At 37.7% G+C, this 20,569-nt stretch overlaps 1 protein-coding gene across 1 annotated transcript in view; it reads left to right on the top strand.

Annotated features, from left to right (window-relative positions):
- Positions 1–20,569, top strand: part of LOC127644621 (adenylate cyclase type 1-like) — a 180,396-nt gene that overhangs the window by 16,314 nt on the left and 143,513 nt on the right. The window contains exons 3-4 of the mRNA XM_052127887.1: positions 10,979–11,128; positions 13,552–13,670. Coding sequence (XP_051983847.1) covers positions 10,979–11,128; positions 13,552–13,670 — 269 coding nt within the window. The remainder of the gene's footprint in view (positions 1–10,978; positions 11,129–13,551; positions 13,671–20,569) is intronic.

Genomic DNA, 20,569 nt, shown 5'->3' with positions numbered 1-20,569 from the left:
TCTGAAGGTTCACAGTTTTTGTTGATTTGATTCTATGCATTTGGAAAGATTTCTGCTTCATTTGCATTGTGGTATAAAAGCTTTGTCACGTTTTATTTTCACACCTTTTTTTTATTTTTATGTTTAGGCCTCTAAAACAAAAGCATTTAAAAACAATGTGTGACAGGGAGGAGGGCCGGCGGGTCGTGATTATACACACCTGGTCCGTTATCAGGCTAATTATGCATATTTGCATAATTTTGCATAAATTATGGATGACATAAGGCGAAATTTCCTATTTGTGCATGTATAAATCTCTGATTGGACTGTTGCATCTATTTTCTGGCCACTCTGAGCATATTAAAAGCATGAGGATGCACAATAGGTCCAAAAGCCAGATAAATGAAAGATATAATAAAAAAACGTTCATGATAAATCGACCCACGGGCTGTAGTTTGCCCTGGTCTGCAATTGAGGGGGCTCTAAAGGTTCGTTTGAGGGTGCTTTGCATGAATGCATTAGACTACGGTCCTAATCATAGTCTCTTTTAAAAGAAGACACTTAGGATTTTTTTTGTGAAGTGAAAGCAAGCAGCAATATAACTGAAATTAAAACAGAAAATACACTGCACATAACATGACTAAACTTAAATAAAACAAGAAAAAATGGCCCACAGTATCTGTGCCAGTTAAGAGGTTTTAAATAATCACTTTCAAAGTAATAAATACAAATCAATGGCTGACATGAACAGTCATTAACTTGTGATTCTTACCTTTTATATTGCTCTTCTTTTTCTGTTCCTCTTCTTTGTACCGCTTCCTGCCTTGTGCACCTGATAATTTGGTTATTTTTTCACAAATTTTGTCCACATATGATAAGGATTCGATTATAATATAATTGTGTAGCGCTAGTGCTCAATATGTGGGTAGAGGGGCGTACAGTCATCACGACTGTTGTGTCATTTGCATTTGTCACCTGTGCCACAGGCCGGCCCTGATTGTGATAATGCAAAGCCTTTTATTGTACATGGTAGAACTTACTGCAATAACATGATGAAAAAGTAAATCTCATTGCATAGAAGTGTGAGCACCTCTGCTGTAAATGTTGACGATGGAGGCTTTCCTTTATTTGACAGCCATGCGTATCATAAAATAATTATCCTATGACAATAGCCTCCTCCCCTACCCAGTGCAGTTTATATTTACATTTACAAAGTTCAATAAATGTATGATGTTTCCAAAGTCAATGAGTAATCGTGTTAATGAATCGTGATCTCAATATTAACCAAAATAATTATGATTATGATTTTTGCTATTGTCAAGCAGCCCTACCATGACTGTCAGTTATAGCTGTAACTGTGTCTGTTATGACTGTGATCCTGTCTGTTATGACTGTGACTCTCTGTTATGACAGTGATCCGGTCTGTTATGACTGTGACTCTTTCTGTTAGGACAGCAAGCCCGTCTTTTATTATTTTGACCCCATTTGTTATGACAGTGTCTATGTCTGTTTTGACTGTGTCTGTCTTTTATGACTGTGTCTATGACTGTAAAGATTTTATCCTTTCTGTTATGATTTAGATACTGTCTGTTATGACAGTGAATGAATGTTTTTGTTATGACAGCGAGCCCTTCTTTTTATGACTGTGACCCTGTTACGATTGTAACCCTGTCTGTTCTGAACATGAGCCTATCTGTTATGACTGTATCCCTTTTTATTATGGCAATGATTTAGGGGTGTGACTTAGCCTATTGACAATTTGGGATGGAATTGTAAAGAATTTAACAATTCCGGTTCCAGTAACAATTCCAGTAATTCTTTAAGTACCTTTTTTTTAAAAAAAATATATATTTTTATAATTATTTGGAAATTAGAAACGCAATTATTTTTGTATTTACCACCCTCTGCAGTCTGTTACCAAATGATGAGATCATTTTGATCTCAGGTTTCTACAGAGCAGTTACAACAACTCTACAATTCTTGTAAAAGGTGTGTTTGCAGACTTTTTAGAGAGATATTTACAATCCAATAATAAAAATTCCACTTATTACAACAACTCTTTAATTGTTTTTTTTAAATAATTTTTAATAACTAATTTAATGTTTAATGATAAAGCAAAAGATGCCTTAATACCCTAAATATGTGCATGGTAACATTTTGTAATATTTGGTTATCCGCGAGAGTTCATGAATGGTTATTCTGTTATTTTTCAGGAGTCGGAAATCAGGAATAAAGAACGTTTATTGCCATGGATGCATCAAACACAATCTCAGATTAGCAGGGAATAAAGTGCACAGTGAGCTATGAGCCTAAATAGCAACATACATAGATCTTCAAATGATAAAATCACATTAAAGTCGAACAAAAATAATCTCTCTCTCTGCCTGCAACATAGACCTATTCTTAATCAATGGAAAATGCGTAATTCTGCCTGGGAAGGTTCACTTTCCATGAGGCAGCGCACACTACAGTTTATAAAGCTCTTCGGGATGCTTTAATTTTTAAATGATTCAGCATTTAACTTGTGTAATTACTGGCTGCACACCGGAGCAAAAAGGGGGAAAAACATTGGCTCACCATTTATCAAGTGCTGAAACTTTGCCAGGTGAAAAACTTATCTGGAATCATGAATTACAGTCACATTAAGTACTCTTTCCAACCTGAACTTCATCAGAATGTCAATTTGTGACACCTGAGCTAAAAAAGCTTGATGTAGTGAATGGTGAAACATGACACAGGTGTCTTGAGATGCATTTTATAAATATTGAAATTATTTTTAAGTTAACAGTGTCTTAAAAATGCCATGGTCCTGCACATCGAATTGTAAAACAGAACGCAGGTGTCTTGAGATGCGTTTATGAATATTAAAGTTCTTTTAAACTTAACACGGTGTCTAAGAAAATGCAACGGTCCCACGAGGTAGCCTAGGGCGCAACGATCTGTCTGTCCAGTGCGTGTTTACATGTCACTCGCCCTATAGCTTTCTTGAAAAACTGACCCAAACCTGGCCCAAATCCTGTAGGTTTGTCCGGTACCATTGGACTCAGAATGGGTCGAAGACCTCTAAACATGTGCAGAATAACTGAATAGTGATTTTGGGAGAATACCGTGCATGTCCCTATTAATAACGCAGGATTTTGGATTGGTTCATAATTAAAAAGTACATATAATTGGCCGTGTAAGACATAGCTCCAAACTTTTCATTCGGCAATTTGAAAAATCCAACCAAATCTGGCAAGCGTCCTGCAGTGCATAAAGGTGAACATAGTCACATGACTCATCATGGAGGGCCAGCTTGGTGTACCGGCCCATGGGCCCAGGCACGGATTTAGAAAGCAGAGGCCCCTGGGCACAAAATCTTGGCGTTTTGAATTATACCTGAAGCACTGTATGTTTTGGGCTGTAGATTCAAAAGAACCAGCTCCTTTGAATAATTATTTCGGGAATAGAACTATACCAGAACGCTATATGTTTCATGCTGTAGATTCAAAAGAGCCGGCTCGAGATCAGGAATGAAATACACTTGTAGAACTGTGTATTTTATGCTGTAGAGTCAGTAGAGGAATATTTGGGTCTGTACGTCTCGATATTGCTCGGTACAGGAAGTGCATGCTTATCCAGTTAAGAGAGAGAGAGAGAGGGAGAGAGAGAGAGAGATAATATGCTACTATCATTAAACCTCTGTAAATGAAAATTATCTGTCAGAGCAGATCACTCTCACAATTCAAATGGACATTCCATATCTCGTGCTGAAAAGGCTAGGGATGTGCTGATACCGATAATTTTTCTCATCAGTTATCAGAAATCCCAGTATCAGCCGATCTCGATCCGATACCAGTGTTGTTGTTTTTTTTGCATAATCAGTTTAGAATATCTAACTAATTAATTAAATTGGAACCCATTCAACTTAAATATTATCATTTGTAAACTAATGATGATAATAATAATATATTATAATAGTAATATATATATAGTAATATATCTCAATCATTCACCTTTAACTTTTAAACTCTTACGCTTTTATGTTGACATTCGGAACTCTCCAGGAAATCCTGTAAGTGTGTCTGTTTGTAGACAAGTTCACAGTAGTTTAATTCACTTCTTATTCAAATTCTGGTAAAAAAAAGAAAGTTAACCGAACTTTTTAGCATCTACATCTGAGATGTTATTCCTGAGTAGTGCTTCAATATTGAAGCCAATATTAGCCAATAACTTTTAAATAACTTTTGTCTCAGAACTTAGCTTTTTTAGGGCTATGGCTTGTTCACAATCATCGTTTAAAAGGCCAGGTGATGCAAATTTCAAAGCTTTATACATACTTTGTACATACTTTATTACTCCTCAAATTTTGTCCCAATAATCAGCAGCCATGGGCTCCTCTGAGCACCTGCCTAGCACTCTTAAAATTATAATAATTGATGCCCAGAAGGCTATAAGAATATAGCAAAGCATTTTCAGGCAGCCGTTTCCTCAGTTTGTAATGTAATTAAGAAAAGGCAGTTAACAGAAATGGTGGAGTTCAAGTTGAGGTCTGGAAGACGAAGAAAACTTTCAGAGAGATCTCCTCGTAGGATTGCTAGAAAGGCAAATCAAAACCCCTGTTTGACTGCAAAAGATTTAGCAGACTCTGGAGTAGTGGTGCACTGTTCTACTGTGCAGCAACGCCTGTCATGAGAAGAAAACCTTTCCTGGGTCCTCAACACAAATTTCCTTGTCAGAAGTTTGCAAAAAACAAGACCAGAAAAACAAGAAACAAGTCCTGCGGACTGATGAAGTTAAAATATAACTTTTTGGCCTCAATGAGCAAAGGTATGCTTGGAGAAAAAAGGGTGCAGAATTTCACGAAAAGAACATCTCTCCAACTGTTAAGCACACGGGTGGATCAATAATGTTTCGGGCTTGTGTTGATGCCAGTGGCATGGGAACATTTCACTGGTAGAGGAAAGAATGGATTAAATGAAATACCAGCTAATTCTGGAAGCAAACATCACACCATCTGTAAAAAGCTGAAGATAAAAACAGTATTGCTTCTACAACACGATAATGATCCTAAACACACCTCAACATCCACAATGGACTACCTCAAGAGGCGCAAGCAGAGTATAACTCTTCTTGTAATGAAGGTAAAATCTACTAAAATGTATGTTGTTTGATAAAGACTCCTTCCAGTTTTTATATAAAACAGAACATTGAATAGTTTTTCTCTAAAGTTTTTCCACAAGATGACATTCCATTACCTTGTTAAAATCCTTAAGATGGAATGTACATCCACCTTCTTAAATTTTTTTTTTTTAAATAACACTTTATTTTAGTGTCCTTGTTACATGTCCTTACTGTAGGAATAACTGTAAATTATGCATAATTACATGCAACGAACCCTAAACCAAACCGTACTCCTAACCCTAAAGTAAATACATGTTGTTAATTAATATTACTCCGTAATTACAGTAAATGTATAATTACACTGAAACAATGGCATCTTAAAATAAAGTGTAACCAAACTTAATATGCAAATATATTTCATTTCAAAAGTGGAACTGGAGAAGGGAAGCTTCTCAGTGTTTGTGAGGCTTAGGAGGCTTTAAATGTGGAGGCTATAAGTTTCACACTTGTGTACTGTAGGTGTTATGCTTTACTGTGATTGGCTCTAAACTATTTGTGACAGTCAAATCCTCCTCACAGATACATGCCTTAAACTCAGATTTTAGGTGAGCTCAGAGCCTTCTGGCAAGACTGAACATGCGTCATTACTTCAGCTTAAACATCTATATGAAGAAACAATAAGCAAAACAAACTGGAGTGGATGGGGACTATAAGCTTAAACAAATTAGTTTATATTGGCCTTAAGAATTGTGAAAATATGTCAAGTTTACAAGGATTGAGGGTTTGGCCCTTTCGCCCTCTTTTTTTTCATTGCATCCCCACCTACTACCCCATGTATTACCCCCATGCCTACCCCATAACATCCATATGTTCATCCGAAATCTCAGACTGAAAACATGAATGGTAAATCTGGTAAATGATAACAACATTTGGAACATACCTTTGAAAGAATTTGCTTGCTTTAAGGCCCGCTCTCTTCTTCCCCCATCTCTGTCAGATGCAAGCTGCAGCCATCTTTTTATTAACTTTTCAATGTCTCCACCCGACGCACTGGCAGTACTTGCATTTCTTCGCACGGATTCTTAAAAAAGAAAAAGAAAGAAAGAAAAATGATTGATCAATCAGGTGAATATGGCACAAGTTTGACATGTATTCAAACATGTTCAAACATGAATCTGGTTATCCAAACTTAGCTTAAAGACTGGAAAATATGGGAATAAACTAGCACTTTACGAGGTTATATAGTCGTTTGAGAAAGTATTCCGACTCCACATTTTGTAGAATTTATTGTGTTGTAGATTTAATTTTAAATGAATACAATTGACATATTTTATAGTTTCAAAATGACAAAAAAGAAAAAGGCCCATAACAAAAGTTTGGGCACCCTGCATTATTATATCGATTAACTGAGTAATCTGATAAGAAATACTTTTACTTTATTAAAGGGCTGTGTATATTTTTAGAATTTTGTCTTTATTTTATTGATATGCCTTATACGGTCCTTTATTGATACTATTCTTGGTTATTTTTCATTACTAAATTGTTTTTTTTTTTTTTATGTTATTATTTAAAAATGTATTATTATTTAAGTTAAACATCTCCTGGTTCCAGCTTCATATCTAGCATATAGACATGACCATGATATCAGTCTTCTCATCTAACTCTCGACAAGAAAGTGTAAATGTGTTTCCTATAACGATTAAATGAATTAACACTATGAAACACAAATAAAACTTACTGAGGACAATATCTTTAATGGCAAGAGGTTCAAAGCCATACTTCCCATTCACTCAATATATATAATGAATTCCCATATTTCTGCCACAATACCATGGTTACAGTGAGTGTTACTACAGTAAACCCATGTTAAATGTTGGTGATTTGTGGATTGAAAAGCCTTCTAATTGGATCGTTGTGGCTCAGTGTTTCTCCTGTTTACTGTCAGTGATGGAAGATTGGATCATTTTACTGACATGGATCTTTGAATCTCGTTAAGCAAAATGAACAAATGTTTATCGCATTTGTTGGCCGCATATGTCATCGAGGCTGTCTCGTTTCAGAAAAGCGAGTAGGACACTTCGAATGCAGCCTTCGAATGTGATCTTCTTTCACAGGAATTCGGAGGAGGCATGAGGTGCATCCTTCGTGGGAACTCACAGCCCACAATTCTTTGCTTCAACGGAAATGTAGGAAAAAAATTATGCAAAATTGCCCGTAAATATGATGTTCAAATGCAAGTAATATTAATTCCCAAGTTGAAGTACCTCAGTAGATGGGTGCAGAGTATATATAATATGTATTATTATATTAATATATAATTCAAATAAAGTATTATAGACTAAAAGTACACCTGTACAATCTATTTTGTTTTCTCTGTACATCATTATAACTCTCCTAAAATGTACATCATACATTCCCTTCTAAAGGGACTTTGTTCCCTTCTCACTCAACGCGCTCGCCATTGTTAAAGAGCGGTGTGCTGTCATAGCAACCACGTTGCGTTCCGTTTCCGTTTGTCCTACAAAGGTCATCTCATTTAAACAAGGCTTGTTTAAAGGAGGACGCTCAGTATACTACAGCCTTCGAAGGACACGTCCTACCTAGCACGCAGCCTTCCAAACGAGACACTGTTGTTGTTTTGTTTTTTTTGTCGTTTTTTTTTTTTTCAAAACCACAGTTCCCTTAACCACTTTAAGCTTGTTTGGTTATATGAATTAAATCATTAATTACCAAATGTTGTTACATTTGATGGATTAATTAAAGAAACAAACAACCTCCATGATGAAATTACCAAAGTTATGAACAAAAAAAGCTACAAATAAAATAATTATTGGAATTAAAATAATAATGAAATTCAATAAATAACAAAGTTGATATGGAAATGGCTTTATGACTAATCATCCAAAGTGTATTTTTTTACATTTTGCAATTTAGTAATTCAGCCTAGTTAAGTGTGTGTGTGTGTGTGTGTTTTGTTAAAAGATATTACATTTCAGACCAATTTGCCACATTGTTAAAAGGTGACCCACCTTGAAAAAGCATCTCTGTATGGCCATATCTCACCCAAAATGAGGCCAGAACTTATGGTCCATAATTGGACCGAATGTGGCTAAATATGCTGTGTCTCAGCCCAAATTGGGCCAAATCCACACATCCAAAGCCTAGCCAAATCTGGCAAACATTACTGGGCCAGAGCTGGCTCACTTTTGGTGATCTGCTGCCAGAACACAGCTGAGTGAGCCAACACTCAGCCGCAATTTGCCTGATTGCATTGTCATCGAAATGTTTCAATATTTTTTTAAGTGCATTTAAAAATTGTTTTACTTAAAATACGAATCATTGTACATTTTCCATTCGTAATGTGCATTAACTTGAGGGAGCTTGCCTTGTCATGATGGAGCAGCTGAATGACCTCCCTTTTATTTGCAGGATTGGAGCAATTGTACCTCATTTGATTAAATGCTGCCATGAGACATTGCAGAATAGGTGTAATAGCTGATGTAATGGGGCTGAAATAGTTGCGATGCCCACACGCCGCTAGTCTCCGCATTCCTAATTGTGCCTGCTCTTAAAACCGTTCTGGTGGTTTGTGAAGACTCACTTTATCAACCAGCTGTGGGTTAAACACTTCCGAAAGTTGGACTCTATGTTCACAGTCGGAAATGTGCCAAGGTCGGACCTTTCGGTGGACCAGTCACGTCAAGCTATCTCACACTCATAACACATGCATGTTTGGTCAAAATATGTCATTGTTTTGCAAATAAACATAATCATCTTAATGCACATTCTAACTAATGTGAAACCCGAGAAAATCCACCTCCTCCTAGCTCATTACATTGTTATGCAAATGTGGAAAGTTTATTCGCATATCAAGCATTTTCATTCAGGATTACTTCAAATCAAATCAAATCACTTTATTGTCACACTACCATGTACACAAGTGCAACAGTAGGTGAAATTCTTGTGTGCAGTTCCGAGCAACATAGCAGTCATGACAGTGACGAGACATATACCAATTACAGTAAACAACATACTTACACAACACAATTTACATATCAAATGTACACATACTTACACAACACAATAATTATATACAATGTACAGTAGACAATACACACAATATAGAATACACAATATACAATAAGTGGGAGTATATGAAATATATATAAGTAGTTGAATTGAGGAGAATATGTTGACAGTCCAGTGTGAGATTATAGATTAATAAAGTGCAGTGCTAATTATTGATCCTGATAGATCAAGTGTTCAACAGTCTGACTGCTTGGGGAAAGAAGCTGTCATGTAGTCGGCTGGTGCGGGTCCTGATGCTGCGATACCGCCTGCCTGATGGTAACAGTGAGAACAGACCATGACTCGGGTCACCATGACTTGTGCGCAATTTCAAAATGTGCATAAAATGGATGGAAACCCAGCTTATGCTGTTATGAATGTGCTCCTGTCTGTTATGACTGTAGCCATGTCTGTTATAACCGTATGAGGTTTTCTTGGTATGATTCCAGTCACAAAAATGGTATTACATTATCACGGTACAGGACACTGCTAATATTAGCAGTTTAATATTGTGTTTTATATTACATGGTGCTATTTCAAGTCAAATCAATGTTTCAAATCCCTTTATTTATGTATTTGGCAAGTAGTCTTGTAATAAGATGCATAACGAGCAGTCAGACGGTCATTAAACCATCAACTGGACTCCGACACAAACCAGAGGTGGATTTAATTTGTTCAGCGATTTATTACTGCTCACATAATTTCAAAGCAAATCAATCTTATGTCCATTTATTTAACTTTTTATTTTTGTTTAGTTGCCATATAATAAGCAGCAAAATGTACAGTCAGCCAGATATTATCTCAAAATAAACCTAGATAGGTTTTTCGGGTCCTGATCAGCCTTTATGGGTTTATTTTAGGATAACAATCAACTGATTTTATATTATCCCTTAAATAGCTAAATGTAGATGAGCATTAAAGGCGTTCCCTAATGCAATTTAATTGTATGCCATGCTGTCAATCATGATTTTTTTATTATTATTAAAGATTTATAAAATTAAATTTAGCCCAAACAAACAAACAAACAAAATGCATATAGGCGCGGAAATCCGTTTGCTGCGTTTGTGAGTGTCAAAAAGCACAAAAATGTAATTGGTCTACCTAAAAAACTACATATGTCTCATTACAAATCATAAAAAACTGTATTGTATCTGGTGTTTTTTAAAAGAAGGTCTAGAATTTATTATCATATAGAGGCCTACTGTATTTTCACTTACATTCATCTCCATAAATTCTGTTCGATGATGCTCACGGAGATGGTGGCTTAGGTCTGAAGTGTTTTCTGCCTGAGACGACGCTTTCTTGAAACAAAGCTTATGAACTGGGTAACTGAGAAACATTGATGGTGCCTCGTAGGTCTTTAAAAACTGTATAGTATTCCCACACCACGGATTTCAACTGCTTTGGTCGAGGAAATAAAGATTCAGGCTCAGACATGAATGTGTGCTGCTGTTTAAAATAGAGTGCCAGTTGAATGTAAAACGAGGAAGTCAGTATTTAGTATAATTTTAAAAAACTATTTAGAAAAATGTCAGTGAAAATTTTTTATGAATTATTTCAGTGTTAAAATGTACCCACATATTTTAAGCACACACACACAGTCATTCTTTCTCTCAGTAAAGTGGAAATTTAAATAAAAAGTAGGCTTACATAATTTTCACATGTAATATAATAATGAAATACTGTTTAATACTTAGTTTCCTTTTTTATGTGATGTTACTCTTTTCATTTAATTTAAAATGTGTGTGTGTGTGTGTGTGTGTGTGTGTGTGTGTGTGTGTGTGTGTGTGTGTGTGTGTGTGTGTGTGTGTGTGTGTGTGTGTGACAGCTGGTTGCGAACACAGTGCTCTTCACAGGTATGAATCTGTCGGGTCTGTTTGTGCGGATCCTGACGGAGCGAGCGCAGAGGAAAGCTTTTCTACAGGCCAGAAACTGCATTGAGGAGAGACTGCGTATGGAGGATGAGAACGAGAAACAGGCACTAACCTTTAATTATATCTTATTATAAAACATTAATCAATAAATTCTGTCTATAAAAAAAGAATAATAACAAAATGTATTTGCATAGAATAATAATATTAATTAATAAAGAGTATTGTTATAAATATTGTAATATTAAAATTGAGAAATACATTTTAAAGATGAAGTGTTTCATTTTTTGGATGTTAAAATATTGGGTTCCTGTTGTTTCTGCCAAATGCATAAATGTAAATGTAATGTACTTTCTTGTATACCAGAGTCAACTATTAGTAAGCCATTTGAAAGGTAGATTTCACAGAAAAGTTTAAACTTCTGTGGCACTATGAAATCACTGCTCTTGAGTTTGGGGTGGGGCTATCTGTTTGTAACCAACCAATGGCAACATAGAGGGTGTTCGAGAAACCTGTTTGAACAATGAGAATAATTTTTTAGTTCTGTTGGTGACTCTAGTGCAGGGGTCGGGAACCTTTTTTCACTAAGGAGCCAATTTTAAAATTTTTGGTTGATGTATTTTTTCGAAAGAGCCTTACCACAACGAATAATTTACTATTTTACTAAGTTTTTCAATAAAATACAATGTTTATATTGCCCATAGACTACTCAAAAACAAACAAATATGCAAATATTAATAGGTAACGTGTTGGAATATGGAAATGAGTACACGTGTTTGTGCGGGTCTCCATAAAATTGCTTCATTTTACTTCATGAAAAATGTTACTTCCCTTTTGGGCTGGGCGATATGTAAAAAACATTTGAATGATAATCGCATTTAAAATATCAATATCCGATTATATGGTCAATCCCCAAGGTCAGTGAATATTTTTGCTTTATTGATTTTGCTTTAAAAATTAAATTAATTTATTGAAACACGAAAAACTTGAACAAAAGACATTTCTAAATTCAAATTGCACTTTAATCGACATGAAAAAGCAATACAAATAACGAAGTGATAAATCTTATATATAGCCATCTCCCCAAATACAAACATTTACCGTCTCCAACGGCTCCATTTGCCATTCATCAAGTATCAGTATGCGGCAACAGGTGAAAATTACTAGCATACAACTTAAGAACTAAAGACAATTATAAATGTAAAGATAATTATAATAATCATCATAATAAATGAGCCTAAAAAATTATTGTGTTCCCAAAAAATACTGCCAAATGTGTGTTCTTATCGAATGTGTTTGTAGTCATATTTATGCTGCCTAAAAAAAAATAGAACTCAATTTTAGGTTCAAGGTGAACGTGTCTTGTATTACCTTATGATTTAATCACTTTCGTCTTTGATTATTTAATACAAAGATACCTGTATATACTGTATTACTGAACCTGCAGAGTTGCGTTCACAATGTGTAAAAGCGAACTAAACTCGCAGTACTTCACAAGATGATTGGAGACCATTTGCAGCATTCTCATAGACTACATTATTCTTGCAAACAGATTTCAGTTGAATGAAACAGAGAAAAAGGAGTGATAACTCTTTACATGCGCTTGTTTCACGAGACAGGGTCCCGTTGCATGCCTCTGAACAGTGAATCAGACATGAGCAGTGACTGCTTTTCTTTTGTCTGTTCTTAAAAATATAATAAAGTGTGTTTCTTCAAGCACGTCAGCATATCTTGTCATGTGTCACTCCTAGACACCTTTTGCAGGTAGATGAGCAAAATTACTTGTACATGAAATGCATTTGGAGAGGAGCTTGTGAACTGGATTGAGTTTCGTCACATTTTGCGTGGTGCTATATCACACCCTGGTTGCACATAAAAAATAAGGAATGTTCATAAAATCGCTCGTAGTAAATGCTCTTAACAGCTAAGATCAATAGTTATTGGGAACAAGTCCCAGAACTCTATGAGGGCGCATGTGTTGGAGAAGCGCTATCATTGCACTGCGCGCACATCAAATCAGATGCGCATCGGCAGCATTTATTTAGTCTGTTCTTCAAAGTAAAATCACGTTTCGTCAAACGCACATCTTTGTGTCTAATTTCTTGTTATTTATCTCTGGTACATCAGCAAAATACTCGGCATGAAAAATCTGCATTTGGCGGGTGTTTATTTCAAACCTTGTTCACCAAAAGTAGGCTGTAAAATTTGGGAGAAAGGAAACCAAAACAGTGTCATTGACTTCAAGCTTTGCAATCGCTCCCACACTTTCTGTTGGAAAAGTATCTCCTAGAATGTTTTAAGCGATAATGTGTTAGTGAATTGTGAGAAACCCGCCGAGCCACTTGATTTTTAACAAAGAGCCACTTGTGACTCATGACCCATAGGTTGCCAACCCCTGCTCTAGTGGCACAGAAATGATACTTCTCCTTTAAAGATAAAAACCAACACTCTCCTTTATCACTCTCTTCTCATGTCTTTCCCATCAACACTCAATAAATACAACACGCAAACCCATCTTCCACACACACAGGAACGTCTCTTGATGAGTCTGTTGCCGAGGAATGTTGCAATGGAAATGAAGGAAGATTTTCTTAAACCGCCAGAGCGGATCTTTCACAAGATTTACATCCAACGACATGACAATGTCAGGTAAGACTGCAGGTGACAGCTCATGCTTTTTAGCTTCTGAGCAGCTGTGTGTAAGCTGTGCATATGTCAGTCAAAAATTTCCTTGTGTCTAGTTTTTAGGAAATTTTTATATTAAGTGGTCTTTTGATCTGCTACTTCTGGTTTTTCTCAATTAAGGTGTCTTCTATCATGTAAAGTGACTTCTTTATCATTTAGTTGAACAGTCTTTTTTTACCCACATATGCATTGAATGGGGGTGAAGTTACATATGCATTCTAGCATTTTCAAGACACTGTTTATCTCAAGCAAGAATGACTGATTCACAGAAGTCACATTAGATCAGTTGTTTTCAGTCTGTGGACTTCAGAGGTACTGTACTGAAACAAAGTGATTTTTTTTTTGTGTGCAAATAATCCTTAAAATGTATTAGTCACAGCTAAATAGATATTTTTTAGTGTGTTACATTAATTATCTTCAGATGCTTTCTTGTCATATGCAGTGAAAAGCATTTAATGAACTAACTCCTGCAAAATGTCATTGATGCCCTGTGCAGCCATGCTGCATCAGTCAAAAAATATTCACTTTCCTTCACCTGATGCACTGCACTGTAAAACCCTTTTTGCTAAATTATATTACATGGTTCATGACATTCATCATGGCAGTTCCGAGGTTAAATGTCCACTGTATGGCTCTAAAAGTTTATTAAAAGCTGCCAGGAGACATTGCAGAATAATTGTAATAGCTGATGTAATGGGGCTGAAATAGACCCTCATGCTTTTATTTTGACATTCTGAACTCTCTAGGATGTCCTGTAAGTGTGTCTGTTTGTAGGGAACACAGTAGTTTAATTACCTTCTTATTCAAATTCTGGTAAAATGCACCTCCAGTGTCATTCTAAATGCATATTATAAGTGAACCAAATTATTGAGCATCTACATCTGAGATGAGTGAGTAGCGCTCAAATATTGCATACCACGTGAAGGCTAAAAACCAGAGTATGTGAGCGGAGAGGATTTTGCCTGGAGCGAGGAGCGGGTTTTTAAGAAATTGGAGCATCATTGTTTTTTCTCGCTCCAAGAGCGCTCCACTAGTGCTCTATCACGGGCAAAACAACGGATAGATTTAATAATAAGTAATACTACAGGAGTGTGGAGTTCTGGTGGAGGTGAAGCACTGATGCTGCCGTCGTTTCATTCTCAAAGTAGATTAAGATGCCCTCAGAGTTCAATGAAATAAGAGGAGGACCTGGAGAATCATTTGCCTGAGATTGTAAAGTAGAAATGAAATCTGACATCAGATAGTGTATGAAGTTTCAATGAGAATTTCAGTTATTTAAACATAAAACATTGGACTGATTAAATGAGAATGTAGACTACTGTGACTGTCCACTACATGCATGAACTAGTTATGTTAAAACATGGTTTAAAACATGAAACACTCAATTATTCAAGTAAAGCTGCATTTTAAAACATGGATCATAACCAATTATATTTAAATCTGTATTGATTGTATTGATTCAATCAAAGTAGTGCCTTACAGCCTTATGCAAGCAACGCTTCTAATGTAAATTACACCCATTATAATCAATGGGGAAAGTGTACCAGAGGGTGGAACAACAGAAATGAATGAATTATTCAATACAAAATGCTTTTTTTTTGTAGCTGTAAAGTTGTCGAAATCCTCTTTTTGTGGTGGGACTACTGTTCTGGGTGGATGCACTTCTGGTTATGTGTTACCGACCATCATGTTGGTGAATTTGACTAAACTGCTCAGCATACTTGCACGTATTGTAATGATACAATACACACAAATAATGGGTTAAACTTTTATGGTCTTTTTTTGTCTCGGATCCCCTTAGCAGATGCGCCTGCAGGATTCTGATTTATAGCACGCAGAAGACAATTTTATTTTTATTATTACTCGTATTTGAAACCCAGCAGTTATTTGTTTACATTATGCTTTCTTAATTGAAGCATTTTGATTTAACTTTAAATTTTGATATTTTATTTTTTATTTAAATTATTTTTATGGCAGCCTTCACTTGCATTTAAACCTCTTAAATTGACAGTTCATTTGCACCATAATTTGTATGGGCATTATCTGGCAATTGTCCTGTCATTACAATATTGATCACATTACTAACAAAGCAACATAGACTTACATTTCTGATTAAATAAGAAACCAATGCCTTCCTTACAGTGAAAAGTTCAACCTCCTGGCCCCTGACGCATCAAATTCAATCAGTCCTCGCTCTGTTTATTCGAAAGTCTTTGTTAATATTCATTAGTGCCAATGTGCCGTCTTGCAGGTCCTTAAGTATGCAGGATTTATGTGCGCTAAAAAGGTCAGAAATTGTACGCTGCTGGCTTTTATTATGTTTTTAAGCACTTGTTGGGTTTCAGTCCAAGCATTTTTATGCAAATTTTTAAATTGTGCACCTTTTACTGAGAAGTATGCATTCCCCCAGTGAGCCTACTTGCATAGTTTCTGTGTAAAGTCAGGGAAGACAAGGAGCAGGTTTGGACCACTCAGACCTGGTTCACAGACCTCACACTCCTCGCAACAGCTCCTCCCTGGTGAATTCCCCTTCGGAAGGACCTTCTTTCTCAGGCATGGTGCACCCACGCCCAGACCTCTGGAATCTCCATGTCTAGTCCCTGGATGGTCCTAATCGGTCCTAATCTTTGCTAGGTAGTGTTATTCCCGTGGCGAAGACCACCAGATTTGTGCAGACGGGTCATTACTGTCCTTACTGCAAAGGAGACTGGACTGGTAGCTGTCTCCCTCCACTCTCAAGGTTTATATAGCTGCCATAACAGCATATCACAACGACATCCAAGGTAAGTTCCTGAGAGGCGCTAGGAGGGTAGACCCCCCCACTAGACCATGCCACTTTCCCTCCTGGGACCCCTCTGTAGTCCTCTCGGGCCTACGGAAAGCTCCCTTAAAGCCCCTTGAGTCAGTCGAGCTGAAAGTCGTCTCTCTGAAGACTGCCCTCCTGACCACGCTCACTTCCATCAAGAGCTTCAGGGACCTGCAAGCGTTCTCTGTCAGCGAAGAGTTCGGTCCAGGTAACTCTCACATGATCCTGAGACCCCGACCGGGCTATGTGCCCAAGGTTCCCACAACCCCTTTTAGGGATCAGGTGGTGAACCTTCGCCTTATCGTTGCGGTGTCCGGTGCGTGATTTGCGCATCTATTTGGACCACTCGCAGAGCTTTAGACACTCTGAGCAGCTCTTTTTCTGCTTTGGCGGACAGCGGAAAGGGAACGCTGTCTCCAAACAGAGGCTTGCACACTGGATTATGGACACCATAGCGCTAGCATACCAGGTCCAGTCCGTGCCCGCCCCCTTGCGGGTTAGAGCACACTCCACGAAAAGTGTGGCATCCTTGTGAGCACTGGCCAATGGTACCTCTCTAGCAGACATCTGTAGGACAGCGGGCTGGGCAACACCCAATACCTTCACAAGATTCTGCAATCTCCGTGTTGAGCCGGTCTCATCCTGTGTTCGAGCAGGTAAGTTTCGTTACAAGGACAGCTGGCCAGGTGTATATCGCTTGTGCATAGCGCCTTTCCTCTCCAAGGTATGTGAAGCTTTGCGCTCTTTGTCCCATTTGTGCTCTCGACTTGTGAACCCTGGATGCTCTTCCTCCTAGCCCTCTGACTCAAGAATTCAGCGGAGGAATCCATAGTCAGACCCAGTATGTGTGCTAACAGGCCCTGTACTGGGGTTAGTGCTCCACAGGTCTCGGCTACCCTAGTGGCCTCCTGTGTGTATTTTCCGTAATACTGTCTCCTTTGGTAAACCGTGTCTCCCTTGGCAGAGTCTCCTCTGCCCGGCTGCGGTCCTTGCAGAAAACTCCTCCCCCACGATGTTTCTTCCCTACCACCACACCTCTCCCATGTGGGCCCATATGACATATGGGCCCACATGGGAGGGCATGGGAGGGCCAAGAAGGGCAGGGTGTGGTCTCCGCTGGTTTATTCCCCCAGAAAGAATGGGAACGGAAAAGAACGCTTTCCCCTGCATATTTTATGAGCATTTAGGGCCTCAGCCGATTCTAAGACAGAAAAGGCCGCGGCTCCCTGCTCCCATACTGGACACATCTCCCCCCACCTCAAGGCTATGGAGAAGCACCCAACAATTTGGGGCATCTAAGGAAGCTCCGTGCATCTCGAATGCATCTGTTCTTACACGCGCAGTAGATTGCCTACACGTGCATCTGCAGTTCATGTGACCGGTCAGCCTTTGTGCCGTTTCATACAGGGACCCCTTGTATCACTATTCGACACAACTTCGAAGTGAGTGACATAAGGGGAACGTCTCGGTTACTGTCATAACCTCCGTTCCCAGATGGAGGGAATGAGACATTGTGTCCCTCTTGCCACAGGTCTCGGCTCCTCCGTGCAAAACATGACTGAATCTGCATTCCGATCTCCCTTTTATACTGCCCTGCAAAAGCAAAAGACCTTAACTCACTAGAGTGTGAAACTGAGAAAAATGACTTTAAAGTTTCTGTTTTGTCCAGACAAAAGTATTATAGGTAGGACTCCCAAAATTTCACAACTAGTTGCTATACTGAAGAAATGTTTGTATGCAAAAAATCTTGAGCTCAAAATTGACCTTTGACCCTTGTTTGGCAGTTACTGTACTCTGCCTTTGTATCATGTGCCAAAAATCAGGAGTCATGCAAAGGCAAAAGGTCGTAACTGACATATAATCAATATTTACATGCTGTTCACCATACTTACATCCATTATAAGAACACCTAACCAAGGTCTAGTCATCATGGTATTTGTTTTAAATTATATAGAAGACCTTTGGTTGTTCCTACTAGTGCTATAATGATCAGGATAGTGCGGCAACACTAACACAGTTAAACAGTATAACAGATAAGTTACTTTGCAGTACAGTATGTACAGTATGAATAAATACAATAAATATTTTCACAATAAAGATAATTTAATTATAATTGAATACAAAGGTATATGTATTTAAATGCAAGATATAGAGTAATAATTAATTAAACATTGGACCAATACATTAGAGATTAGAGACTGCTCATTCCAAGTTTTTTACTGCGCCCAAATAAAATCTTACTGAAAGCTAATTTTTTGAGATATCAACCTAAAATTTCGAACACAACTTGTCCATAGGTATATATGACAAAGCATTCTTGAAATACAACCATTTAAGTTTGGATAGTGATTTTCATGTCTATGCGAAAAAAGAGGGAGGGGTGACAGTTAAAGGGTTAAGGGCCACCAAACTGCTCAAGATGCTCAGTCAGCGAACTCGACTTGGATTACTACTTTTTAATTCTGAGATAATATAGACAGAGTATACGGAAAAAAAGTTGGAATTACTTTTACTATTTAGGTTAGCCTACTTTGTACGGACGTTAGCGATAACCAGCTGTAAAATCTGACGTGAACACCTGCAAGAAGGAAATATGGCTCAAACATGTATGGATTGTTGTGGAAACAGCAGATGACGTGCATTGCTATGGATTATATCTTCTATGGATTATATCGGATTGCATGGAAAGGTAGGATGCCTCTGTATTTAATATTTGGTTTTCAGCATCTGATGTGAGGCGAGGGTCAGCGTCAACGTTAGCGCTAATTTACGCGACAGATTAAATTTAGCAAGCTCCGGGCTGTCACTGACATTGACAGATCTGAACCATCGCCCTATCACATCGCTGTCACAGAGTAATAATACAAACAAGCAGTCGGCATTCTACACTTTAGTTCAAAGATGTGTCGTGTGTGTTACGCGGTTTGGTGACAATAAAAGAGCGGTAATCTTTAACAGTATGACAAAGCCAGAGTACAGTAACATCACAGCGGCACCGTAACATCTCTCTTGATGCCAGGCGAAACAAAGTCAGAACACCTTAACTCAGTTTAAGCGTGCCGGAACAAAGGCTAAGAGCCGTAACAACTGTTACGGCGTTCTGCTGTGGTTTCTCGTATGGTTTTGGATGTTACGGTTGTCATAGCCCTTTAATTTCTCGTTAAAACAATCAAATTGACTCACGATATTTATTCACATGATAAAGGAGGTCTTGAATACCCCAAAAATGACATTAACTCATTTTTGACCAAACATGATGTTACGGCGTTTTGCCTTTGTAGGGCAGTATACCAGTATGTCGGGGGAGTGGCATGCAAATTCAACTCGCCAATTTCTTATTGGCCTTTTCTCAAAGAACAGAAGGTGGATCGGATTCCCAAGAGGGACCTCTAGTGTCACTATTCGACACAAAGTTTAGTTCGCTCCATCAGGGAACAGAGTTTACAACAGTAACCGAGACGTTGCATTAAAAATCTGACCAGTTTCTGTAAAAAAAAAAAAAAAAAACTTTCAGATTGTTGCCAGATGATTTGTCGGACCCGATGTGAATAGCGCCATAGGAATGGATTGTTGACATTCAAAAGCTTGTATGGAACGAACAATGTGAACAGGCATTTACACTACTTTTTACTTAAAATGAATTGGTTACATTGTAATCAGATTATACCAACACTGATTACCATAGCACATAATTTATAACACACAAAAGGTGATACATTTTAACATTTGCATTACTTCGCCAACTACATATACAGACTTGTTCAAGTGCAATCAACTTATCAGCGTGTTAGCTCAACTGATCAAGCATTGCACTTGTGATGCAAAGGACCGTGTGCGTGTCCTAAAGAGCAAGCGTGTCGACACGTGAACCGAAAGTGCCACAAAATAGTATGCTTGCTTCAGAAATTGCGCTTTCGTTCATTTGCTTTGTATGATGCTATCGGTAGGTTCATATTTGGGATAGGGAGGTTGATTTGTTGATTTAAAATTGTTGAGCATTAACCTTAACCTCAGAACTGTAATAAACCACCTAATGACATTTTGCAAACATTTTGCC

This window comes from Xyrauchen texanus, chromosome 6 (genome assembly GCF_025860055.1).
Source record: "Xyrauchen texanus isolate HMW12.3.18 chromosome 6, RBS_HiC_50CHRs, whole genome shotgun sequence".
Lineage (NCBI taxonomy): Eukaryota > Metazoa > Chordata > Actinopteri > Cypriniformes > Catostomidae > Xyrauchen > Xyrauchen texanus.
This window is presented reverse-complemented; position numbering and strand designations above follow the sequence as displayed.